This window comes from Macrotis lagotis, chromosome 1 (assembly GCF_037893015.1).
Source record: "Macrotis lagotis isolate mMagLag1 chromosome 1, bilby.v1.9.chrom.fasta, whole genome shotgun sequence".
NCBI lineage: Eukaryota > Metazoa > Chordata > Mammalia > Peramelemorphia > Peramelidae > Macrotis > Macrotis lagotis.
Genome location: NC_133658.1, coordinates 425,018,267 through 425,045,859, shown reverse-complemented (window position 1 = coordinate 425,045,859; position 27,593 = coordinate 425,018,267). Strand labels below are relative to the sequence as shown.

At 39.4% G+C, this 27,593-nt stretch overlaps 1 protein-coding gene across 5 annotated transcripts in view; it reads right to left on the bottom strand.

Annotated features, from left to right (window-relative positions):
* EVL (Enah/Vasp-like) overlaps positions 1-27,593 on the bottom strand; it is a 274,426-nt gene that overhangs the window by 92,186 nt on the left and 154,647 nt on the right. For 4 of the 5 annotated variants that reach the window (XM_074213076.1, XM_074213074.1, XM_074213077.1 and 1 more), the window contains one exon: positions 11,992-12,160. In XM_074213076.1, the coding sequence (XP_074069177.1) occupies positions 11,992-12,160 (169 nt within the window). Of the gene's footprint in view, positions 1-11,991; positions 12,161-26,908; positions 27,165-27,593 lie in introns of those variants that run through there. The other variant, XM_074213075.1, reaches the window with a different exon arrangement.

Below are 27,593 nucleotides of genomic sequence, written 5' to 3'. Positions count from 1 at the left end.
GTCACACAGCTAGTGTCAGAGATTATATTTTGAATTCAGGTCCTCCTGACTCTAGAGCCAGTGCCCTTAAATACTTGTCCCTTTTGGCTGCCCTAAGACACTTACTCAAATGTACATTACAAGGATTACAGGGTGCCAAGGTGAATATATAGTCCATCTCTTATTCATTCTCATAGATCCTTTGATGAACTGTTCTGGCTAATTTGAATACCTCATTCAGTTGTTACTGTCCAAACTTTGGAGACTGGATAGGCTCTCTTAAACCTTTATAAATGTGCAGAGTGGTAATGTGAGTGGAGATTAACAATTTACGGGTTGTTTGGGAAAGACAAATTTAAACTGGGTTTTTGTTTTTGTTTTTAGGTTTTTGCAAGGCAAATGGGGTTAGGTGCTTGCCCAAAGCCACACAGCTAGGTAATTATTAAGTGTCTGAGACCAGATTTGAACCCAGGTACTCATGACTCCAGGGCCGTTGCTTTGTCCACTACGCCACCTAGCTGACAAATTTAAACTGTGATAACTTGCTACAAGCCAGAACTGAGGAAAGAATCCTATTGGTAAGGTAAATGGGGAGATGGTCTAACTAATGTTTAGTAGACCTATCATGTGTGAGGTTTGGGGTTAGAAATGATAATACAATTGACAGCTCTAGAAATAGAAGACCTTCATGACTTGTCTCCTCTACCTTCCTTCCAATCTTTTTACATTTACTCAGCCCCTCCCTCCCAACTTACCTCTACCTCCCCCCCCCTCCTTTAAACCATGTACTCTTCAATCCAGTGACATTGGCCCTGTCACTGTTCTGGAACAAGGCATCCTCTCTAGATCTTCACTAGTTGTCCTCTCTCCTGGAATGTTCTCCTCCTCACCTCAACCTCTTGTTTCCTTTAAGGCCCCAAATAAAATCTCATCTTCTACAGGAAGCCTTTTCTAACCCCGCTTAATTCCAGTGCTTTTCTCTGAGGATTATCTACAGTTGATCCTGTCTATATTTCATTTGTACATGGTTGCCTGCATCTTGTATCCTCCACTAGATTGTGAGTTTCTTGACAGCAGCACTGCCTTTAACTTTCTTTAAGCTCCCCATATTTTATACATAAATGTTTTTGACTGATTGCTATGAGGATGAGAATTGGAGAAGAGTAAGGGAATTATTCAATGAACAGGACATGAATGGATTCCAACAGGCATAGAAGTTTGAGAAGTTGACCAGAGATTTAAAGCTGAGAAAAACCCTACAGATCACCTACTTATTTTATAGAAAGGGCAATGGAAACCCAGCTCCCAGATTATTGTGCTAATAAATGAAGTCAGGATTTCAATCATTATCCTCTGACTCCAAATTTAGCACTCTGCCCACCACACTATAATGCCCAGCAACTTCTTAGACCACCAAATATGGGACTCCATCTTTTCTCTCCTCAGCTCAGCCAACATGAAACTTATTTCTAGAAGCTTTATTTATTGGATTCCCACCCCCCACCTCCGCCCCCCAAATCCAAGCCATTGCCTAAATCCACAAATTCCTAGTCATCTGAGCATTGGTTAAAGGAGCTGTGAATGTTAAGGGAGGTAAATAGTTGGAGGAAAGGGGAAGGGGCATTGCAGGCAGAGATTGTATGGAGCTGAGATGGAGTATCTTGTTTGTGCCACTGGATTAAAGAATATGTGTCAGAAAAGAGATGCTAAGGAGACTGGAAATGTAGGAGAGGCTATGTTATAAAGGATTTTGAATGAAAAACAGCATTTTAAAATTTTGATTCTGGAGATAATAGGGAGCCTTTTTCAGATTATGGAGTAGGGGGATTGGGCAACAGCTTGTACTTTAGGAAAATTGCTTTGATGGCTGAATAGAGGATGGATTGGAGCAGGGAGACTAGAAGCAAGCCAACCTACCAGCAGGCTATTGCAACAGACCAGGTGTGAGGTGATGAGAACCTGTACAAGAATGATGGTAGTGTCAGAGGAAAGAAGGGCATATTTGAAAAATGTTGCAAAGGTGAAACCATCAGACTTTGGCAAGAGCTTGGATATGGTTTAGAGATAGTAAGAAGTCCAAGATGACTGTAGATTGGGAATCAGAGGACCTGGGAGCATGGTGTAGGCCTATATAGGTAAGGTGAGGGGGAAAGGGTTTAGGGGAAAGAAAATGAGTACCATTTTGGCTTCTTAAAAAAATTTATATATTTAAAGCACTGGGGTAAGTGACTTGTCCAAGGTCACACTGTTAGCCAATTATTAATTGTCTGAGGCTGAATTTGAACTCAGGTCCTTCCAACTCCAGGGCTTTCTCTCCACTGTGCCACCCAGCTGCCCCTATTTTGGCTATTTTTAATTTAAAATGTCTACTGGACTGGACATCTAGTCAAAGATGATTGAAAGAAAGTTGGAGAAGAGAGACTGAATATGAGCAGAAAGATTGAATCAGGAAAGATTGATTTGAGAATTCTCAGCATACAGACAGGTAATTCAATCAATGGAATTGATGAGATCACCTGGTGAAGTGGTATAGAGGGAGAAGAGAAGAGGGTTCAGGACTGAATTTTGAGAGATAAATTTTGAGAGATATCTGTGGTGAAAGGGTATTACCTGGAGGAGGACCTAGCAAATGAGAAAGAGAAGTTAGAAAAACTGGCTGCTGTGGAGAATGAGAAAAGGGAATTGATAAGGGAGGTACAGTAGGATAGTGCATCCCAAGTAAGGGCCCAGTTGAGGTTGTATAATATAAATTTGTAGTGGATTCAGAACAGCTGCATGATTTTCTCCACTTTATTTAGCAGGGGTGAAGCAACAAATGATGGAAGTGATACAAGGCTGAGGTTTGATAAAGAATCTGTGGATTTCAGAGAGGAGGATAGTACAGAATTGAATTTGTTTATTAAGTCAGAAAGGGAAAAAGAGGAAAAAGTGGCTACTGTAAAGGAGATGGCTTGAAAGAAAACTGAAGGGTCAAGGGACTGGAGGTCACATCAAGGCAGATAAAGAACAGGGTTATATAAGAAAAAGCAGAGGAAGAGGTTAAAAAGTCAATAGATTATGGTCAGATAAGGGGATTTCAGAGAGGTGGTACAGTGGTGGGTGATGGCAAGATCAAAGGCATTAAGCTTGTTCTATGTAGCTAGGTCAAAAAGAGAGCCAATTAATCAATAAACATTTATAGAGCACTTGTGTCAGACCCCATGCTAAGTGCTAGGGATACAAAAAAGAGGCAAAAAAAAGTCCCTGGCCTCAAGAAGTTTTTAATCTACTAGGAAAGACAATATACAAATATATATATCTATATATATATGTTTATACACACATACACATATAAAATAACATATTTAGGATAAAAAGGAAATAATTAACAGAGAGAAAACATACTAGAGTTAGGAGTGCTTGGAAAAAGCTTCCAGGAAAAGATGGAACTTCAGTTGGGATTTAAAGGAAGCCAGGGAGGTCAGTAGATGGAACAGAAGGGGAAGAGAACCAAAGGGTGGAAATTAAAGGAAAGAAGATACATGATCAATATTAGCAAGGCCTCATTGTCAATGGAGGTATTCAAGTAGATACCAGGAAAAACCACCTGTCAGGGATTGTGTAGGAATTCTTACGCTGGGAAGTTCATGTTAAATCACCATTAAGTTTTTGTTTTTTCCTTTTGCTCTGTGGAATATGATACGAAAGAACATGTGATTTGGAAGTCAAAGAACTGCGTTCAAATTCAGGCTCTGATACTTAATGTCTGTGTGAAGTCATTTTATTTTACTAGGCCCTCTGTTTCCTTCTCTTTAAAATGAGCAGCTTGGAATAATGACCATTAAGTCCCTTTCAGCTCTAAATAGTAGGAGCCTATAAATGTATACAGGACAGTGAGATGGCACAGTAGACAGAGCACCAGGCCTGGAGTCAGAAGACCTGAGTTCAACTGTGACCTCAGATACTTCCTAGCTGTAAGACCCTGGGCAAGTTACTTAGCCCTGATTACCTCAGTTTCCTCATTAGAAACTGAGCTGGAGAAGGAAATTGGCAAACCACTCCAGTATTTTTGCCAAGAAAATCCCAAATGGAGTGGCAGAGTTGGACACAACTGAACATGACTAAATAACCACAAGAAGTCTATACATATTATTGTCTTTCAATAGTATATGGGATCAGAGAATCACAAATTTAGAGCTGGAAGGGCCCTCAGACATAGACCAACAAGATTAAAATGCAATTGGGAAATAGTTTTCTAAGTCAAATGGACCTGAAGGGATAGTCATGTACTATTTAGTGGTCCACATTTTTATTTGAGCTTGACAACAATGGTCTAGTCCAATCCTCTAGTACAGGTTAGGAAAACAAAACTAAAGAGGGTAAGTGATGTCTTCAGTCATACAGAAGTAAGAGACAGATTCTCCGACTTCCAATCCAGTGCTCTTTCCATCACACCAGGACCAGGTGATCTATAACCCATTGTGGCCTTTAACTCTCTAAAAACTGAAAGTCCTTTATTCAGAAATACTCTCAGATTGAGCAATTGGGTCTAGACATTCTCCTGCATTCTTTGAATGGCAATTCAAGTAAGGATTCCAAGGTGACATAACAGTCCAAGAAGACATGCCATAGCCTGTCACTCTGCCTGAAGTGAGATGATAATGCATTTCCTTACTTTCTAACGACAGGGATCTATGGGCAGTTGATGTAATGAAGATTTATATTGAGTTCAGACCTGGTCTCAATACATTTACTAGCTGGGTGATCCAGGTCACTTCACCTTGCTTGCCTCAGTTTCCTCAAATGCCAAATGAGCTGGTAAAGGAAATGGTAAACCATTCCAATATCTTTGCCAGGAAAACCCCAAATGGAGTCACAAAGAGTGAGATATGACTGAAAACAAAAGAGTCTGAAGCAACATGTATATATTTATATACATACACTCATAGATACATACATATATGTATATACATGTGTATGTATATATAAATGTATCTCTCTATATATTTGTGGTGCTTTTGCTTCAGTTGTATACATCACTTTTGTGCTCCATCTGGGGTTTTCTTGGTAAAGACACTGGAATAGTTTTCTATTTCCTTCTCCAGTTCATTTTACAGATGAGGAACCTGAGGTAAATAGAATTAAGTGACTTGCCCAGGGTCACACAGCTAGGAAGTGTCCAAGGCCTCATTTGAATTCAGGAAGTCTTCTTGACTTCTCTTCCCTGTGCCAACTCACTGCCCTAATCAATTAAATATTTCTCAATTATATTTTAATCTGATTCAGGGGGTCCTCAGGTATGTGCAGGATGCATTTTTGCCACCTTTCTTCCAGACTATAAGTGGAGACCCATTCACTCTCCTTTATGACTCAAGTCTAAGAATTGTGAGGCGTATTCTAATTGATAACAATAAGGATAATAACGACAACAGCTTTATTTCCATAGCACTTAGTATGTACCGGCTCATTTGATCTTTACAACTCCTGGGAGGCAGGTACAATGATGATCTTTATTTTAATGTTGGAGAAACTGAGGCAGAAATTAAGTGACTTGCCCAGGATTACACAGCTAGTAAATTTCTGAGGCTGGATTTGAACTCATGTCTTTTTGACTCCAGGCCCAACACTTTTTCTGCTATGTCAAGGTGTTCTACTTCTTTATGGGATATTCTCATATTCCCATCATCACAATTCAAAGCTAGCAGACAAATGCTCAAAGCTTGCAGTTCTGAATTCACTGCTTCCAGGTCTACTATATGTTTATTCTCCCCAATTTATTCTGCTTTGCTTGAATCTGAGCAAGTTAGAATTCCTTTGGTTTCAGGGCCTAAAGATTATTCATAGGAGAGGTAGTGCATGTTGGGGTTGGGTTGTAGCTTGGCCACTAACTTGCTATGTGGCTTGGGTAAGTTGCTTCTGTCTCTGCGGTACAGTTTCTCAATCTGTAGGAGGAGGGGATGGACCAGATGATCTTTTAAGTTATCTTAAATCCCTAGACCAATCTGATCGGTCTAGATTTCTGCAACTATAACTGCATTTTTCTATATCCTCCTTCAAAATGTAGTCAGTCTGAGTTTTTCCTGAATGATATACTGGGCCAGGGCCAGGGGAGTGTGGGAATTAGAACAGGTTCTTTGAGTCGATTGTTAAATTTCCAGCATACATCCCCTACCCTACCTCTACTCCCACCTCCAGTTGTCAAATACCAGTACACCATTGGGCAGGGTTGTCCTGCTCATTAGATGAAAAAGGTAATCTATCTTCAAATGCAGGATATTTTTATATTCATTGAACAGCTTTTGCCTTTAAGGCAGTGGGGTTGAATGGACAAGGATGACAGAAACACAGTTTCTGACTCCCATGAGTCTAGTACGGAAATACAAGCACAGACACGAAATTGAGACTTTAAAAAAAGATAAAAAGTGAAAGGGTGGAGGTCAGAGAAAGGAAAAGGTATTTGTGTTTGGCAGGGGTCAGGAAAATCTTAGAGGAAGAAGCCTTTGGCCCTGGACTGGAAGGACAGGAGGGAATTCTATTGCCAAATCTTAGAAGGAGGAAGGCATTAGAGGCATATGAAGGTGTCCAGAAAATGCAGGAACAGGGGAATTTGGGGAATAGTTTACTATCGAGTTTGGCCTGATGACCTAGAGTTACACATGGCCCTCTTCCTTTGGTTTCCTGTTCTCATGCTTCAGAATCATCCTGCAATGTTTCTGACAGATAGTGGCTGCAGTTCGGCCACCACAGGGAGAGGAAGCCTGGTGTGGTGAAGAGAACATAGCTCTGGGAACAAACCAACCAGAGCTTTGGTTGCGGCTCTGCTACTCACCAGCTTCCTGTGTGAACATAGTCAAATCCCTCTTACTCTCTAGGCCTCTATTTCCTCATCAGTAAAATGTAAGTGTTGGACTGAAGAGTCTTAAGTCCTTTTTCATCTCTGCCATTCTTTGGTTCTATACTTCTAGGGTAATTTCTTGTTCTGACACTGTGGTTTTTTCCATAAGTTGCAATGGCTTAAAAACTAACCATTAAGCTTTCACATGAAGGATTTTCCTATGGAATACTCTTTTGTAAGCTCTTCAAAGGCACTGAGTCCTCCCTTTTTTGTGCTAAAATGAGGCAATGAGGTGGTGCAATGGATAGAGCTTTGTGGCTGGAGTCAGGAAAACTGGAGTTCAAATCTAGCCTCAGACACTTACTAGCCATGTGATCTTGGGCAAGTCCCTGTGTCTCTCAAGGTTATATGAGGCTCAAAGGCTGTAAAACAGTTAGTACAAATTCAAAGACTGTATGAGCTTAAGATTTTGAAGTCATTATTGAAAACTGAAACAATAACCACCAAAACTGTAATTTTCTCTATCACAGTCACCAGAAGTCACAATGCCCTGGAAAGCTTCCTGCCACTGTCTGAAAGCCATTTGGCCTTCACTAAATCATCTCTCCAGGGTTAGGAAATGCTATGCTTATCCAGCAGACACAGCCCACACAACATGGGAAGCCTCCGCCTTGGGCCCAAATCTGCGATTCTCAAGTGGAGGATGTACTCACACATCCCTCCTCAGGTTCTTTTCTGAGGCTTTGAAGAGTAAAAATAAACTCCAGATGGGAAGGTGGCAAAAAAGGTGTTTATTCCAAAAACCTGCCTTGCCCTCCCTTGTTCTTAGTTGAGAAAAAAATCTTGTTGGGGAGGTTAAGGATCATGAAAAGTTTTTGCTTCTTTTCTCTGGTCCTGTTACCGGTAGAGACTTGGTTAATTTTGAATTTTGAATCAGACATAACTGCAAGAGGATTGGTCTTCGGAAGTGGGAAATCTGGGTTCAAATCTAGTTCAGATACCTAGATAGTTACACCAATAAATCTTAATTTCTTTGAGGGTGAAATGGGAAAGAGATAATACCTCTACTACCTATTTCTTGATGCTGTTGTAAAGAAGGCATCTTCTTAGCAATAAAGTGCTTTTGAAATGAATGGATTGGCACTGAGAGGTTGAGTGATTTGGTCTGGGTCAAGCTGAGATACAGCAGAGTCAAGGCTTGAACTGAGGTCACATTTCTGAATCACAACCATTAGGTCATGCTCCCCTTTTCACTATGAACTAACTAATCATGTTTTATTTTCATTCCAGGTGTCTTGCCCAGCTCCCAAGTTAATATCTGAGTTGTTCTGAAAAAACTCATGGAGAATTTTAACTAAGTAGAAGAGAAGAGAATTTTTAGACCAAGAAATAACCAGAAAGAGCTGGTTCTGTTTTTATTTTATAAAGAAGGAAGCCAAGGCCCAGAGGAAAGGAAGTGAACTGAGTAAGATCACAAAGCTAGTAAGTGCCAGCATTAGAATGCCATTCTCTTGTCAAATGGCCTAATGATCTTTCTACCTCACCTCTGGAGGTAGTTAGGTGTCCTGGAGTTGGGAAGACATGAGTTCAAATCTGATCTCAAATACTCACTAGTATGACTCTGTATCACTTAACCTGTTTACCTTAATCCTCTGCAGAAGGCAGTGGCAAACTACTCCAGTGTTTTTTTTTTTTTTTTTTGCAAGGCAATGAGGTTAAGTGGCTTGCCCAAGGCCACACAGCTAGGTAATTATTAAGGGTCTGAGGCTGGATTTGAACTCAGGTCCTCCTGACTCCAGGGCCAGTGCTCTATCCACTGTGCCACCTAGCCGCCCTCCAGTGTCTTTGTTAAGAAAACTCTCTGGGGGCAGCTAGGTGGTGCAGTAGATAGAGCACTGGCCCTGGAATCAGGAGGACCTGAGTTCAAATGTGACCTCAGACCCTTAATAATTACCTAGCTGTGAGACCTTGGGCAAGTCACTTAACCCCATTGCCTTGCCAACTCCTCTCCCCACCAAAAAAACTAAGACAAAATAACTGCATGGCTAGTAATGGCACAGGATCATGAAGAGTTACACATGACTAAATGACTCCATAACCTCTCCACATCTACTTACTTCTGAATCTAATGACTTCTTTTCTTTTTAAATTTTGTAAGGCAATGGGGTTAAGTGCCTTGCCCAAGGTCACACAGCTAGGTAATTATTATGTGCCTGAGGCTGAATTTGAACTCAGATCCTTCTGATACCACTTAGCTGCTCCTGTCTACTGAATCTGTTGAAAAGAGCTTCCAAGTTGGTGGTGTTTTTATAAACCAATCCACCTTAGAATCATTTGAAAGAGTTAGGGATTTTTTAGCCCGGAGAAGAGAAAACTCAGGGGCAACCAGTAATGTGTTTGGAGTGGTGTCCTTTAGACTTGTCTTATATGACTACAGAGGCATTGCTAGGATCAGTGGGGAGAAATGACAGGAATTTCTTCTTAATTCCATATTTTCACCCAAGTAGGAAGAATTTTCTAATAACTGTTCTATGAGAAGGTGAATTCCCCAGTCACTGGAGGTGTTTAATTGTATTTACCAAATAATGTTCAATATGCATCATATGCCTGGAAACTCAGCATTTGGTGTATTTCAATTTGAGATGGGCTCTTTACCCCATATCATTTTAGTCCCTTAGTTATCATTTGCTTTAATATTTTTTTTAGGTTTTTTTCTTTTGCAAGGCAAATGGGGTTAAGTGGCTTGCCCAAGGCCACACAGCTAGGTAATTATTAAGTGCCTGACTCCAAGGCCGGTGCTTTATCCACTATGCCACCTAGCCGTCCCCATTTGCTTTAATATTTAGTTAATCTAGATAATGTAGGCAAGCAACATACCTAAACACTGTCTATAAGTTGTAAACCTATCAGTTGCCTCATCTGTAAAATAGGAGTTGGTGTTGGGTGTTAGACTTAATCTGTGGTTCTCAAACTTTTTCATTTGAGGACTTTTTATACCTTAAAAATTAGTAGGCAATCCCTCCTCCAAAGCTTGTGTGTGTGTGTGTGTGTGTGTGTGTGTTTGTGTATGTGTGTTTGTATATGAGTATGTGTATTTATAGATATATACCCATTTACTGTAACAAAAATGAAAACATTCTAGCTTTATTATGAAAATAATTTTGATCTCACAGATCTTCTGAAAGTCTGTAGATATCTCCTGATCACACTTTGTAAGAGGCTGAACTCTGATTCCCCAGCTACCTTGTTATGTTATTTATGTTCTATATTATCTATACTCCATGATTCTAAGGCCCCTTTTATACCTTATGGTCTTAAGAAATCTTAAAGGGAATTTATATGCTAAGTAATTAACTTAGAGTCACACAACCAATGAAAACTGGTAGTAGAATTCAAACTCAGGTTGGCTTCCTTATTGTGAGGCAAGCTCTTCATCCTCTGCCCCATGACTCTTTGAAGGAGAGCAGAGGAAGAAGGGAATAATGGCAGCCACTATGCAAAAAACATAGAAATTGAGCTGGAATAGTAAGAAAGGCAGTTTGGTCAGACCACAGAGGACAAAAAGTGGGGAAGGAAATAGGTAATGAAACTAGGAAGGTAAATTTAGGACAAGTTGTAAAGAATTTTGAATGCCAGACACAGAAAATGAGAGTTTATTGAGAAGCAAAGTGATCAGTGCATTAGGAAATTCATTTTAGCAACTGTGTGGAGATTGACTTTGTAGTAAGTTTAGGATATGAATTAAGAGCTCATTTCATTAATCCAGACAAAAGTTAAGGAGAGGGTGAACTAGTGCAGTGGCTGTGTGAGTGAACAGAAGTGGAAGGATATAAGAATAATGATTTGCTGTTAGAGAAATTGGGTGGCTCAGAGGATAGAATTGCTGGGCCTGGAGTCAGGAATACTCACCTTCCTGAGCTTAAATTCAGTCTCAGACACTTAATTGTGTGACCCTGGGAGGGTCACTTAACCCTGTTTGCCTCAGTTTCCTCATTTGTAAAATAATCTAGAGAAGAAAATGACAAACCACTTCAGCATCTTTATCAAGAAAAATCTAAATGGGAAATGGGAGTCAATGAAGAATCAGATGCAGCTGCAAGGACTAACCCATCACAAATAGAACTTTTACATTTATCCTCAGTCGCTGCTATGGTTGAAAAACATGTATCAGCTGGTAGCCAATATTGTGGTAGAGTCTCTGCAAGAGTTGACCATCTCCTTACCAAGGTGAGTTACTAGAAGAGGGTGTCAGTGGTAATATATCTCACACTCCTTGGAAGGAAGGCCTCTCCCTCTTTCTCAATAACATGGGAATTGGTCAACAAGGGAGTGATTCAGAAAAAAAAATTAAGATTTAAACCCTGTAGCATCAACAAGTGGAATGATGATTAGGGTTTTATTCCTCAGACTGTTTCTTTACTCAGTCTCATTCAGAAAAAGAGATTATACTTAAATTGGACAAACTCTTGAACAATAATTGACCTTTCAATACAAAGAGATTGCTCACATGAAAATTAAAATAAGAAATAATATTTATATAGTGTTTTATAGTTTATAAAGTACTTTGTTTGCATTGTTTCCACCCTAAGGATGAGGTAGTTCCAGAATCATCATTCCCATTTTACTGTAAGTCCTCCAAGCTTAGAATGTTTTGCCTCTTGACTTCTCTAACTTTTTTTTTTTATGTTTTTGCAAGGCAAATGGGGTTAAGTGGCTTGCCCAAGGCCACACAGCTAGGTAATTATTAAGTGTCTGAGACTGGATTTGAATCCAGGTACTTCTGACTCCAGGGTCGGTGCTTTATTCACTATGCCACCTAGCCGCCCCCAACTTCTCTAACTTCTTTCAAGTCCCAATTAAAATTCTATCAGTTATATGATTCACCTTAAGTAGTTATTAACATCAAATCATTCTATATTTTTACAATTTTCATGTTGTCTCCCCTTTTAGACTGTAAGTTCCTTGAAAGCAGAGACTTTTTTTTTAAACCTTTCTTCGTATCACCCCAGCTTAGTATAATGCCTGGTAACTGGTAAAAGCATAATGGACCCTCTCAAATTCCAATGACCATTAATATTTTCCATTTATAACCTAATGAACTGGGCTAAAGATTGGAGTCAGAGATCTTACTGAGTGAGTTCCTTTCTATGTCTTTAATCTAATGTCTCTTTCTATATAGGTTATGTATAGTTACTCACTTGTTGGTCTTGGAGTTTAACTCCAACGACCCTGAAGGTATTGCTGGCATTGTTGTGGTAGATGTTGATCCGGCTGAACCCCTGCTGTCCTGGTTTGATGGGCACCCATTTCTTACTGGTGTCATCGTAGACCATCACGGAAGCCCGGGCTTGGCAAATACTCTGTTCACTGGGGAATAGAAGAAAAAACAGATATCAAATCATTGGTCAAACTCCTTTTGCCCCTTCTCTATATTGAATCAGATGAGAGGCTGACCAACATACTGGAGAATTTCTCACAGTTATGCCACCTAAAAAGGTTAAGAGGTTGAACTATATGACCTCTAAACACTGCCTCCATACAACCCTGAAATTCTAAGACTTTATCATTCTAGGATTACAAAAAAAGAAAAGACAAATCAAAAGAAAAAGATAATAATAATAATAGTAATCAATAGGATATGTCCTACCCCTATTCCCTTTATTCCTCTGCCTATACAGTACAAGAAAGGAGCAAAGAGACAAGGCAACATCAGAGTGACTGGTTCACATTGCTGCTGAGTAACTATGCATTTGTTTAGAAAAATCTTATCTTTTCAGAACCCTCAGGAAAGAGGGAGTCAACTGTATGTCATACAGCCAATTATCTCTTTAAAATAATTTTTTGGTCTTCTGGGTTGAAGATCTTTCTATAATGGATTATATAACATCTCTGCCACTTGATAACAAATAATAGTAATATTAATAACTAGCATTTTTATTTATAAGGCTTATAAAGTACTTTACAAATATGATCTCATTTTTATACTCACAGCAACCCTGGGTATAAGTGCTATAATAATATGAAAAATCATAATTTTAGAGATATCTCAGTTAAGTTACTTTGCCCAAGGTTCCTTGACTAATAAGTGTCTGAGGATGGATTTGAATTCAGGGCTTCCTGACTCTAGGTCTGGTGCTCCTCCCACTGCAGCCTCCAGATGCCTTAGTACAAATGAATCCTGGTAAGTATTTTCAAATAATAATGCAATCAGGAAATCTTCATAAGAAAGAGGCATTATTATAATGCCTTGTCTCTAGAATCCTGCTTTCCAATGGCCATGGACTTCTTCAGAATGTAGTCAGAAACAAAAAGGAAAGGGATAATGCATTTGAGGAGGAAAAGATATTATAATAATCTGCACAAAACCTAGACATTTAATCAGCCTCTCAGATCTTATTAATTCTTAGTTTATATCCATTTTTAACAGATTGAATGATCTGATTTCCTAGGTCATAGAAAATTTAGAAATAGAAAATGAGAAGTGAGAGAAGAGAGGTTGCTAGGGGTAGGACCCACTCTCTGCCCCCCCCCCAAAACTGTGAGAAGTGACAACTGAAAGTGTGGGAGGTGTCAGAAACACTAAATAGCAAACACAAGAAATCACAAGCAGCCCATGACTTAATATAGGGGCAAACAGCTTCCCATACCAGAATTATTGACCTTATGGTTATTAGTATTATAATACAATATAAAATTGCTGTTTATATATATATATACATATACATACATATATATATATATATATATATAAATATATATATATATACATAAAACTTTAAGAAAAGGTCAGGATTCAAAAAGTTCAAGGAGTTCTTTCTTCTCTTTCAAGTGGCAGAGATGTATATGATCCATTTTATTTATTTATTTTACAAGGCAATAGGATTAAGTGACTTGTCCAAGGTCACACAACTAGGTAATTATTAAGTGTCTGAGGCTGGATTTGAACTCAGGTCCTCCTGACTCCAGGGTGAGTGCTGTATCCACTGTTCCACCTAGCTGCCACTATATAATCCATTTTAGAAAGATCTTCAACCCAGAAGACCAAAAAATTATTTTAATAAAATAGTTGGCTGTGTAAAGTGGCAGTTGACTCCTTTCCTGAGGGTTCTGAAAAAAGATTTTTCTAAACAAATGCATAGTTACTCAGTAGCAATGTGAACCAGTTACTCCGATGTTGCCCCTTCTCTTTGCTCCTTTCTTGGACTGTGTAGGCAGGGGAATAGGGGAAATGGGGGTAGGACATCTCCTGTTGATTGGCTCAGATCACATGAGATTTTTCTATGACATCTGGATCCATCATTAATAGGATCATTAGATTTAATGTTGGAGGGGGCATTAGAAATCATAGGGTCCTACTCTGTTATTGTTCAAGATGGGCCAGAGAGGATAAGTAATCTGTTTTGAAGTCACAAAAGCATTGAGTAGCAGAGCTGGAATTTGAACCCAGGTCTTTTGATTCTCAATCTAGTGTTTTTTACATATAGTATTCTGTTGTCCACATTCTAACTTCTTTTTTTTTAATATTTTAATTATATTTATTTTATTTTTGTACAAATGATTTTTTATATATTACTAAAATATTCTTGTTTAAGAGTAAACATAATAGATCCTTCCCCCCAAAAATATAGACCCTCATGAGTAATAAAGTAGAGAAGAAAAAATTAAAATTAAAAAAATAATAATAGGGGCAGCTAGGTGGCACAGTGGATAGAGCACCAGCCTTGGAGTAAGGAGCACCTGAGCCCAAATCCAACCCCAGACACCCAACAATCACCTAGCTGTGCGATCCTGGGCAAGCCACCCCAACCCCACTGTCCTGCAAAAACCAAAAAAAAAAAAACCCAACCCAAAATAAAATAAAATGATGATAATAATAAAAAATAAAAATAAAAAATAACAACAACAATAATGATGATGACGATGATGATGATGATGATGGGGCAGCCAGGTGACATAGTGAACAGAGCACCAGCCCTGGAGTCAGGAGCACCTGGGTCCAAATCCGGCCTCAGACACCCAATACTCACCCAGCTATGTGGCCCTGAGCAAGTCACCCAACCCCATCCCTGCCCCCCCCATCATCATCATCATCATCATCATCATCATCATCATCATCATGCTTCAGTTTGTATTCCAACACCACCAGCTCTGTCATGTCTGATAAGTCCATCACAAAAGCTACTTCCATAATTTTTCACTGTTGGCACTGCTGTTCGCAACTCCCTCCATTTGTACTTCCCCACTACCATATACTATATTTTCTCTCTCCTTCACTTTGTCCTTCTTCTTAAATGTGCTGTAGGATAGCTGAGTGGTGCAGCAGACTAATCACCAGCCCTGGGGCCAAGAGGCCCCTAGCCCACATACCACCCCTAAGGTCCGGCAACCACCCGACCCTGTGGTCCCAGACAAGCCATCCAATCTCAGCCCCTTGCAAGAAGTAAAAAAGAAAATGTGTTATATCTGACCACTCTCCCCCTTGTCCACCTTCTCCTCCATCACTCACATGCCCCACCTTCCCCCTGTCCCCCTTCTCTCCTTCTTATTCTAGATGTCTATACCCCATTGAGTATATATGCTGTTTCCTCTCTTAGTCACCTCTGATGAGAGTGAAGGTTCCCTCATTCCCCCTTACCTTCCCCACTTCCATATCATTGAAATAGATCATTGTAATAAAAAAATCTTATATGAAATATCTTAGCCTATTCCTCCTTTCCTTTCTCTTACTCCCATTACATTTCCCTTCTAATCATTGACTCCATGTTTACAATATATTATATCTTCAAATTCAGCTTTCTCTCCTATGTTTCATCTATAAAAGTTCCTTCTACCTTCTCTATTAAATAAGAAGTTTATTATGAGTATTATCAATGTCATTTTTCTATGCAGGAATACCTGTAGTTCATCATCATTAAATCCCTCATATTTTAGACTTCTCCTCCACTCTCTATGCTTCACCTGAGTCCTGTATTTGAAGATCAAACTTTTTGTTTAGCTCCGGCCATTTTAACATTTGAAATTCCCCTGATTCATTGAAAGTCCATCTTTTTTTCCCTGGAAGAGGACATTCAGTTTTTGTTTTGTTTTGTTTTTGTTTTTTTAGGTTTTTGCAAGGCAAATGGGGCAAACAGGGTTAATTGGCTTGCCCAAGGCCACACAGCTAGGTAATTATTAAGTGTCTGAGATTGGATTTGAACCCAGGTACTCCTGACTCCAAGGCCCGTGCTTTATCCACTACGCCACCTAGCCGCCGCCCCAAGGACATTCAATTTTGTGGGGTAGTTGATTCTTGGTTGCATTCTGAGATATTATATTCCAAGCCCTACAAGCCTTTAATGTAGTTGCTGCTAAGTCCTGTGTGATCTTGACTGCAGCTCCATGATATTTGAAATGTGTCCTAGCTGCTTGTAATATTTTCTCTTTGACTTGGGAGTTCTGGAAGTTGGTTTTAATATTCCTGGGGGTTGTTTTTTTTTTTGGATCTCTTTCCAGGAGAGATCAGTGGATTCTCTCCATTTCTATTTTGCCCTTTGCTTCTAGGATATCTGGGCAATTTTCCTATAGGAATTCTTTAAAAATGATGTTAAGGCTCTTTTCCTGATCATGACTTTCAGGTATTCCAAGAATTTTAAAATTATCTTTCCTGAATCTGTTTTCCAGATCAGTTGTTTTTTCAATGAGTTGTTTCACATTTTCTTCTAATTTTTCATTCTTTTGCTTTTGAAGTATTGTGTCCTGACTTCTTGTAAAGTCAGCAGCTTCCTTCAGCTTCATTCTACATCTGAAGAATTTGTTTTCCTCAGAGAGCTTTCTTATCTCTTTTCCATCTGGCCAATTCTGCTTTTTAAAGCATTCTTCTCCTTAATAACTTTTTGAATTGTTTTATCCATTTGACCAATGCTGGTTTTTACATCTTATTTTCTTCAGCATTTTTTTTGGATCTCCTTGACTAAGCTGCTGACTTCTTTTTCATGTTTTTCTTGCATCTCTCTCATTTCTTTTTCCAATTTTTCTTCTATCTCTCTTATTTGATTTTCAGGATCTTTTTTGAGCTTTGTTATAGCCTGAGTCCAATTTCCGTTTTTCCTGGAATCTTCAGATGCAGGAGCTTGTACTTCCTCATCTTCAGATTGAGCATTTTGATCTTTTTTGGGATCATAGACAACATATTTCTCGATGGTGTTCCTCTTTTTTCTCTGTTTACTCATTTCCCCCTGCCTTTCTTGGGGTGCTTCCCTCCATTTGGGGCGCTTCCTGAGCTTTTAAGTATTATTGGGACAACCCCCCCCCCCCAAGGATCTCAGTATGTGAAGCTCTGTCTTTCCTCCTGATCTGTGAATGACCACAAGTGCACCTCTCTGCCACGGGGCTGAGGTGGGGGGGGCCCTGCTGTTCTTTGGGGGTCCTAGACTGTGATCAGGATCTGAATATGGTCAGAGCCCCAGAGTCCTGTTTCAGGTACAGAGGACAGATCTTGGAAATCTCTCTCCACTCACCTACCTAGGCTGATTACTCAAGGCTCAGTTGCCTGGGGGCTCCTGCTTACCAGCTCTGCCTGCTTCTGTTTCCTGGATCTGGTTTGCAGAGGCCACACTGCTTGCTGAGTGCCCTGAGGGCTGGGCTTCATGGGCTCACTCTGGCAGAGCCCCCCCCACCAATCTTCCAAGTTGTGATTGGTGCTCCCCAGGGTGTAGATCAGAAAACTGCCCCCCCCGTGAGCTGCAGCTACCAGGCACTTTGGGCTGCTTCCAGGAGACTAAGGTTCCTTCATTCTGGTGGGCTGCCCCTCTAACACCATCGAGCTGAGCCTTTCTGCTATTTTCCAGGTTACCTTGGGCTGGAGAACTGCCTCACTGGGTCCCTCTATGGGTTCTGTCTCTCAAAATTTAGTTAGAAACCTTATTTTGTAAGTTTTTATAGAGAGAGCACATAAGAGAGCCTCTTCTGTCACCATCTTGGCTCCACCCCTACATTCCAACTTCTAATCATTCCACAGGCTACCTCTTGTAAAGAAGGATTCTAGTCTGCCCTAATTCTTGTGTGACTTTGGGCAAATCACATTTCTCTGTGGTACAAAAGAAAGAACACTCAAGTAACATCATTTATCAAATGCTTATTATGGCTCAATATTGTGCTTAGTATTAGGGAGACAAAGAAGGCAACCCCACTCCCCACCTCCCACCAAACAGCAACCCAACAACTGAATTTAGTTGGAACTTTAATAATTTTATCCTTCATTCTCGAAGAAGACCTCAACATCAAGGAGGTGATGCCATGACAAGCACATGAAGTGGATTTGAATGAGGTGGTGCTGTGCTAGGTCACTGACCTCACTTTCTCCTCTGGGCCATTTGGGTCCAGTGATCAAATATGAATCAGGATGGCTGGAGATGGCCCTAGATGCAGGGCAATCAGGGTAAAGTGACTTTCCCAAAGTCACACAGCTAGGTAATTATTAAGTGTCTGAAGTTGGATTTGAACTCAGGTCCTCCTGCCCCCATAGCTGGTTTTCTAACCACCACACCACCTAGCTGCTCCAAAACAGATGATTTTATATTTGATCCTGAAAGAAACAGAGAGCACTTAACTGAATGAGGTGAGTGAATAAGTGTGTTTGTGTGCGTGTGTGTATGTATGTGTGTGTGTGTTATGTATGTGTATGTAATTAGTTTTTTTGTTTTAGGAAGATTATTCTGAGAATTGAATAGACTGGAGTAGAGGCAGACTTGAGGTAGGGAGATCAACAAGAAGACTAGAAAATAGAAATTAGAAAGAACAAGCATATGAGGTCAGTCTTGAAGGAGACTAAAGATTCTAAGAGAGTAGAAGAAGTAGACTGTGCAAAGACACAGAGATAGCTGGGAAAGGATAAGGAACAGTTAGAAGGTCAATTTGACTGGACTGTTGGGTGGGTGAAGGGAAAGGTAGTTCTGGATAGTTTTTGATGGGCTTTAAACTGAGGACCAGAGAGGGTCAGTTAAGTGATTTGTACAATGTCATGCAGGTAGTAATTCTCTCTTAAATCAATTTTGGATTCTGATTCCTATCTGTAAAGCAGGGCTAGTATTATACTCTGCACCCCTTATAGAACTGGGGGGAAATGAGATTGTGCCATTTTCTGGAAAGTATAAAAGAGTACTTTAGAAACTATAAAGAGTGAGGAGTGAAATATGGTTATTGTCTTAGCCACAGTAGAGGATGTCCCTGCAAATAAAATCAGAGGTGGCTGGAAGCCCAGGCTCTAAGAAAGAGTTTGGAAAGCTCTGACTTGTTTACTTTCAGCACAAGAGGCCAAATGTAACTCTGGAAAACCTAGCTTGAAACCCATCAGTTAGCAAACCTCTCCCCCTAAGGACAAAGTGATTTGCACAGAGAAGCCAGTGGTTTATAAAAATAAATCTGCTTGCCTTTAGCAACTGGGCTGAATTGAGACTTGTCCTCAGGGCCCTGGGCCCCTGAGAAGAAAAAAAAATGTTTTCTTTGAGATTATAAAACATTCAATTTTTCTGGAGCATGTCCCTGAACAACCTGAGTCACAAACATAGAGTTGGAAGAGATCTTAAGATTGTATTCTGTCCAATTCTGTCCCATGTATGAGTCCCTACTATGGCAGCCTGGATAAATGGAAATGAACTTTCTGCTTGTACACTTCCATTGTTACAGAGTTGACTTGTGTTAGTTTTAAATGTTGGGAAGTAAGTCTTCATATGGAGATAATAATATCTTCTTCCTGTAACTTCTGGACTTTGACCCTAGGTTGATCCTCTAAGACAAAGAAGAACAATTGACACCTCTTAAATGTAACTGCCCTTAAAATATTTGATTATAGTAATTATGTCCCTGCTAATAAATCTTCTCCTATCCAGAATAACATCCTTCCCCCCTATTCCTTGAAGCAATTCTCGTCTGGTTCTCTCATGATCTTGATCAACCAATCAACTAGCATTTATTAATCATTTACAATGCATCAAGTATATGGGTCAACTATGTGGAGGAGAGGAGGATAGAGTGCCAGGTCTGGAATCACGAGGATCTAAGATCAAATTCACTTGGTGATGCTGAGTAAGTCACTACCCTGCTTTCCTCAGTTCCTCTTCTGTAAAATGACCTGGAGAAGGAAAGGGCAAACCAATACAATATCTTTGCCAAGAAAACCCCAACTGGAGTCAACAGAAAGTTGGACATGACCGAAATGACTCAACACCAACAACATGAAGGAAAAAAGGGAGGTGGCATTTCTTCTGCTGCTTAGTGTTCTTTCCTTTTCCCTCCCTCCATATCATAATGTCTCTCTAGGATTAAAGAGTATATACATATTTGTTATTTGCTGAGCATCAACCCCTCTTGCAATGAGAATGATACATAGTTTAGATAGGATGCAGTCTCTGCCCTCACAGAACTTACAGTCTAGGAGGAGCATAAGATACAGTTGCAGAACTGAATATTACACAATAAAATCCAAGAGAGGAGTACAGAGCAAAGTTCTAAGTTGATTGTATGGGAAAAGTTAGGCCCTGGAGTCAGGAGGACCTGAGTTCAAATCCAACCTCAGACATTTAATAATTGCCTAGCTGTGTGACCTTGGGCAAGTCACTCAACCCCATTGCCTTAAATAAATAAAAAAAATCTTTAAAAGAAAGAAAAGATAGGCCCCTTGGCACAGATAGGGCATCTTGCTTTGATGTACCCTCTTCAGTGGGTTGCTCCCTCTACTAGTGAAGATTATAGCCTTCTGTGCTTTCAGGAGGGGGGGTAACAGACTTCATATTTAGAAATAAAGGGACCTTAGAGGTCATTTAGTTTAACCCCCTCATTTTATTAATAAGTAATTTGGGCTCAGAGGGGGTAGTTAGTATCTTGTCCAAGGTTATGTATTCAGTACCTGATAGAAAAAGGACTTGAATTCAGGTCCTTTGACTCCAAATCCTGTGTATTTTTTTTATCATGCTCAGTAATAATCTGTATATAATATGTTTATAATACTTTACATTATGCTATTTTAAAAACATTTTAAAAATATCTAACAGGCAGCTAGGTGGTACACTGGATACAGCATCTGCCCTAGAGGCAGGAGGACCTAAGCTCAAATCTGGCCTCAGGCACTTTCTAGGGTGAGACCTGGGGCAAGTCACTTAACCCAAATTGCCTTCCTCTCTCCCAAAATAATCTAACCACCTATGAAATAAAGAAAAGTGAAATGAGTAGTATCAATAGAACACCCTAAATAGTAACAGAAATATTATCCTAAGAACTTCTTTGTCTGGAAAGACTTACGTGAGAAATGTAACAGCACTATTGTAAGGTGATCAGCTGTGATAGCTATTCTAAGCAATCAATGATCCAGAACAACTTAAAAAGCTTCTGATAAAAAATGCTATCCAGCTTCAGATAAAGAACTGATAATCTTTGAATACTACTTTTTAAAAACTTTATTTTTCTTGATTTTTTTGGGGGGGTTATATTTTCTTTCACAATTTGACTAACATGGAAATGTTTTGTATGACCATATATGTATATCAAATTACTTGCCTTCTCAATGAGGGGAGTGGGTTGAGAGGGAGGAAAGGAAGTTTTAAAAAAAGAATGTTGCTTTTATGTGTAACTGGGGAAAATGAAACATTAAATAAATTAAAAACAAATAAAAACAGTTTCAATTATTGGGATTATTAAAAAAAGAATAGTTTTTGAATCACAAATTCATCTTGAGTATCAAAAATACTCAAACCAACAACAAAGGAACAATGAAGGGAGATGTTAGCTACTTTCATAGAAAGAACTGTTAAGCAGGGCAATGAGGTGGCCAATGGATAGAGCATCGGTCCTGGAGTCAGGAGGATCTAAGTTCAAATCTGACCTCCAACACTTAACAATTACCTAGTTGTGTTACTTTGGGCAAGTCACTTAACCCCATTGCCTTAAATTAAATAAAAAGCTGTCAAAGAGAGCTCTGTGTGTGTGTGTGTGTGTGTGTGTGTGTGTGTGTGTGTGTGTTAAAAAAAGTACAGGACAAAAGAAAATTTAAGAGGAAATACAGAAAAGCAGGATGACTAAAAACAATGTGGAGTATTTATTACATATATTTTTTTAGTTTTTTGCAAGGCAAATGGGGTTATGTGGCTTGCCCAAGGCCACACAGCTAGGTAATTATTAAGTGTCTGAGACTGGATTTGAACCCAGGTACTCCTGACTGCAGGGCTGCATAGGAGGTCTCAGACACTTAATAATTACCTAGCTGTGTGGCCTTGGGCAAGCCACTTAACCCCATTTGCCTTGCAAAAACCTAAAAATAAAAAGTAAAATAGAAATTCATGGTTTTATGTTGAAGCCACTATATTGTGCTATGTATCTGGAAATATTCTTTTTTTTTATCTTTTTATATTTAAATTCAAAATGAATAAAAATAATATAACTACCTAATGACAATATCTTTTACTTCCAAAGTTGTACACATTTTAAAAAATGCTTCAATTTATCCTCTCTTTTGATCCCTGTCACCCTGTGAAGTAGATAATGTATTTACATTTTGCCATTTTACATACAAGGCAACTGAGGATACTATAGAGGAAGTGAATTGTCCATTGTCATAGAACTCCCTGCTGGGAGAGCTGGGCTTGAAGTCTAGTCCTTTGAAATGCAGGGCTCTTTTACCCTATACTATAATGATGCCTCTTGGTAGAAGCAGAATCAACTAGGGGAATAATGAGGCTCCCATTTCTAGTGTTGTTATGAGAAGGGAATCCTCCAGATTTATTATGACCTACAGAGCTAAGCCAAGATCACCCAGACATCCTGTCCCACAATCAGGGTACCCACAGCCTCACTTCCCTAACTGCATTGCCCACAGGGAAGTTTCTGTTTGGAGAAATCCACCCACTTCCCTAAGACACAAACCAAAACCATACTGCTGCATTCAATGAAAAGAACTGAATCAGATCTCAAAATCAACTAATTCCAGTGTTATCACAGGTTTAGCCCTAAATAGAGGCTCAAGGTTGTTATTAATCCCAAACTGTCAAACACACAATCAGCAAAACTCTCAATTGAGTTTGGAACCAGACTAAAATGAAATTGTGAAATACTTAACAAAATAAATAAAAATGCAATGCAACATAAATAATGTTAATTGGTGGTTTTTCTAAGTCAACATGTGGCTAGCATATTGACTTTCTATTGAATTTGACTGCTTCAACCCCATCATTTTACCAAGGAGGGAACTGAATGTTTCAGTGTGCAAGATCAGACTTAAATTTAAAAAGTAAGAGGTAGATTTTAAATCAGATACTCTGATTCTAACCTGGTAGTCTTTTGTACTGAGGTGTTTTAGTCAAGGCAGTCACAAACATTTATTAAGCATATATGCTAGGCACTGAGATAATCACTGGGGATACAAGAAAAGCAAAACATGTGATTCCAGCCCTCAAGGACCTTCTATTCTAATAGAGGAGAACCAATATCCAAATAATTACACACATAAAAGCTATACAAAGTCTTGATGGGAGGTATTCTCAGGGGAAAGCACTAGAGTAAGCTGAGTAACAGGCAGGAATGGGAACCATGAAAAGTGTCTTATATGAGATGGTATTTTGACTGAGTCCTAATGGAAGCCAGGGAAGCCAGGAGGCAGAGATGAGGATGGGAGAACATTGTAGGCATGGGAAGTTGGGGTTTTGGAGAAAGTCTGAAAAGGATCAGCATCGGGATATCAGTACCTTGATGTCTGGGCCTTTGTCCAGGGCTCTTTCCTCTGTACTATGATGATGCCCCCTGGCACAGGCAAGGCTAATAATGTTCCTAGAGTAACTAGAAAGGAGCAACATGCAGAAAGACTGGAAAAATAGGAAGTGGCCAGGCTGGAAAGAGCTTTAAGCATCAATGAGAGCATTTTGCATTTGATCATGGAGGTGATAGGAGTATCTAGAATTCAATATGTGTGTGTGTGTGTGGGGGGTGACATGGTCAGATCTGCCCTCTAGAATAGTAGTTTTCCAGCTAAGTGAAGAATGGATTGGGGGGGGGGAGAAAGGAGGTAGGGAAACCAATTAGGAGGAAATTTTAATATTCCAAGTATAAAGTGATAAGAGCCTACTTATATCAGGGTGGTAGATGCCTGAATGAAGAGGAAACAGAAATGAGAGCTATAGTGAAGCTAGAAATGGAAAAACCTGAATTAAACAGGTTCAAAAGGAAGCCAGGGAAGCCAGCGGTTCAAAAGGAGATATTGAAAAGTAGGACAGCTTTGAAACTGTTTTGAATTTATTAATTTCTTTTAAAGATTTAAGCTGTACAAAATTGCTCATATATTAACTTTAAAATAACAAAAAAATTTAAAAATTTAAAATAAAAAAGATTTACTAAACCTTGCAAAATTTTCACTGACTAAATTAACCAAATTAGAGGGTCCTACTTAAACTTAGGTATGAAAGGAAGACTAGAGGCATAAGCCAAAGTAAATACTACCCATGTATTCTTTGCTACTCTGGATGTTTCTGGAGGTTTACCAAAACACAGCTATCATAATTCCAACAACCAATACTTTTAGAGCATATTAAGGTTATTGAAACTCTTTCTTCATAATAAAAGACTTGTAAAGAACTCTCCCCTTGTTGTGTCTCTCTCTCCCTCTTACAGAAGAGAGATGGCAGAAGTATTATAGACCATATTTTACAAATGAGGAAAAGGAAGGTTAGAGAGGTTAAATGCCTTAGAAACATGGCTAGTATGGGGTCCCAGCCCATATTTGAACCCAGGTCATTTGTTTCTAATCCTAGCTCTTTAACTGCTGCCTCCAAATTTATGTTACTGACTCTGTGTGCTTAAAAATATGAGATAAAAATGGTGTAGTAATTTACTGGGGAGGAGAACTCTTTGTAGGAGGAGAAAGCTTTGTAGGACTTGAAAGCTTAGTCAATCAATTAACAAACATTTAACTGTGTGCTAAGCACTAGAAATATAAAAAGAGGCAAAAGACAGTACCTGCCCTCAAAGAGCTTACAATCTATTGGGGAAGACAATAAATATATACAAAGCAAATGATATACACAATAAAATAGGAAATAATTAAGAGGAAACACTAGGATTAAGAGGGGTTGGAGAAGACATTCAGTAAAAGATAGGAGTTTAGGTGGGACTTATTGGAAGGCAATGGAGGTTAGTCATCAGAATGGAGAAAGTAGAGCTTTGCCCAGAACTTTGGCTTCAGAGTTAAGAGATCTGAGTCCCAGTTCTGTGATTTAATTAGTGGTGTGATCATGGGAGAGACCTTAATGTAATTCTATTTGCAATTTCCTCTAAAATAGGAAGAAGAATCCCTTCCCTGTTTCATTCCTGGGGTACAGTATCAAATACTCTAGTATATGTGAAAGTAATTTGGGAAGCACTAGTCAGATGTGGATGATTATTAAGGAACCAAAGAACTATAGAAGGATTTCGGAGACTTTAGTATTGAGTATTCAGAGTCCCTAAAGAAACGAGGGAGGAGATTAAATATTGACCATTCTTTTTTAAACTTTTGATATATTTTGGTATCATATATCTGATTGGCATGAAAAAAAAGAATGTAAATAGGACTTTACCCTTCACAACCAAAAATAGCTTCTTGACTAGACACCTCTGTTTCAGAAAGACTTTGCTTTAATATCACCATCTAGATGAGAAGTTCACAGGCTTTTTGCCCATCACTGCTTGAATAGTCTTCAAATGGGGAAAATAAATGGAATTCAAGCCTAGTAGAAAAGGTCAATCTTGCATAGGGATGAAAATCACCCAAGGGAATTCCATTTTCTTAACTGCTTCCAACAGTTCCCCTAAAACATCTGCTTCCTTCTTCAGAGCTGGTCATGCTACCCCTGCTCAAAAATTTTCAATAGCTCCCTACTGACTAATAATTCAAATTCATATCCTTTTGTCTGGCATTCATGGTCACTCACAGTTTGATGACACTTTGTTGTTTCGTCTCATGCATTCTAAATTCTGGTCAAACTAGACCAGTCTCTGCCTTCAATTTGTGCCATATCTTCCTTCCTGTCACCCGATACCCCTAATGCTCAATACATTCTGTAGTTTCCAGGTTTTTTTGCTTTTGCTTATACTGTTGCTCATTCCTTTTTTAAAAAAAATTAAGACAATGAGGTTAAGCTGTTACTTATTCCTAAGCACAGGATGGCCATCCTTTTTCTCCTGTTCGGCAAAGACTTTCTTTAGACCATAAGTTGGACTTTGCTTTGAATTTCTCCAGGCCTGGAGTCAGAAAGACCTGAATTGAAATCCAACCTCAGATACTTACTAGCTATGCAAGTCATGTGTGCAAATCACCTGGGCAAGTCATTTCACCCTGTGTGCCTCAGTTTCCTCATCTGTAAAATGAGCTAGAGAAGGAAATAGCAAACCACTGCAGTATCTTCACCAAGAAAACCCCCAAAGGGGTCACAAAGTCAGACATGACCAAACAACACATACTTATCAAATGTCCCCATATACTATATACTTAATTCTGGGTGTTTCTGGATGATATCACCCTCCTTCTAATCTTTTTTTTTTTTTGCAAGGCAGTGGGGTTAAGTGGCTTGCCCAAGGCCACACAGCTAGGTAATTATTAAGTGTCTGAGACCAGATTTGAACCCGGGTACTCCTGACTCCAGGGTGGGTGCTTTATCCACTGTGCCACCTAGCTGCCCCTTCCTTCTAATCTTTACAAGACTTGAGGTCAGGGACTATAGATCATCTAAACATTGTGAACCCTTGCCCCAGCACTTGGCATGGTATTACTAAAGAAGAGGAGTTTCATTTGTTGCTGTTGTTCTCAGATCAGGGTTCACTTTACCAAAGGAAATTCTGGTCCCAGGAAAAACTGATTCCTCCTAGTCCCTGAAATGTTTGTCTCAGTGCTTCATTGTAAGCCATAATCTAAGAGGAAGATGCAACATAGATAAGAAAAGTTGCTGGGCTTCAAGTCTCAAGAGATAGCTTCTCTGCTTCCTTTCCCCAAGATCTGGCATCTTGCAAACTTCTGAACATAAAAGGCACTTAGTAAATGTTTACTGAATCTTCTCACTCCAACAATCTAGACTTGATGGGTGCTAAAATCCTTTCCCCCCACATCCCAAGTCTAATACTCACCCTGTCGCCATGGTCAAAAATCTTGAGTTTAGGTAGTGCCAAGACTTTCACCTCTGATACCTGGTTCTAAGTTTCAGTGGCGCCCTGGCACCTTACACTAGTGACAGCTCTGGTACAGATTCGACTTAAAACTCAACAGGAAAAGGAAATAGAGTTTAGCTACAAAGGGGAAATAGCTCCGAGTTATAAATTGAAACTGGGGCTAGAAAATAGAGAAACAAAAGTACAGCTCCCCAATCTCAAAGCATGAGAGAAGGCAAACTAAAGATTTCAACCGGAAATCCTGCAAGGCAAGTTTTATTTTATTCATATTGAAGCTTGAGGTCTCAGGTGTTAGGGTATTGGAGAAGATGGAAAGGAAGTGTTGGTTACAAAAATGTTTGACATCTTGAGGGCACTTTTGAAATCATCTGTCTAAATAGTTTAAATCATAGGAGAAAACTGAGGTCCAGAGAAAGGCATGCCCAATGTCTCATGGTTAGCAAGTGACAGAGCAGAAATTTGAACCCTGATCTTCCCTCTCATGCCGGGTGAACTTCCCACTTTATTGTGGTGCTAATTGGAAAGGTTTATTTTATCATTAAGGGAGCTGGAAAGATGAATAGTTCATTTGCTCAGTGTTCTCTCTCTTTTCTACCCAATATTCACTAATGCATGTGTCAAAGCTTTCATTTACTTTTCTCAC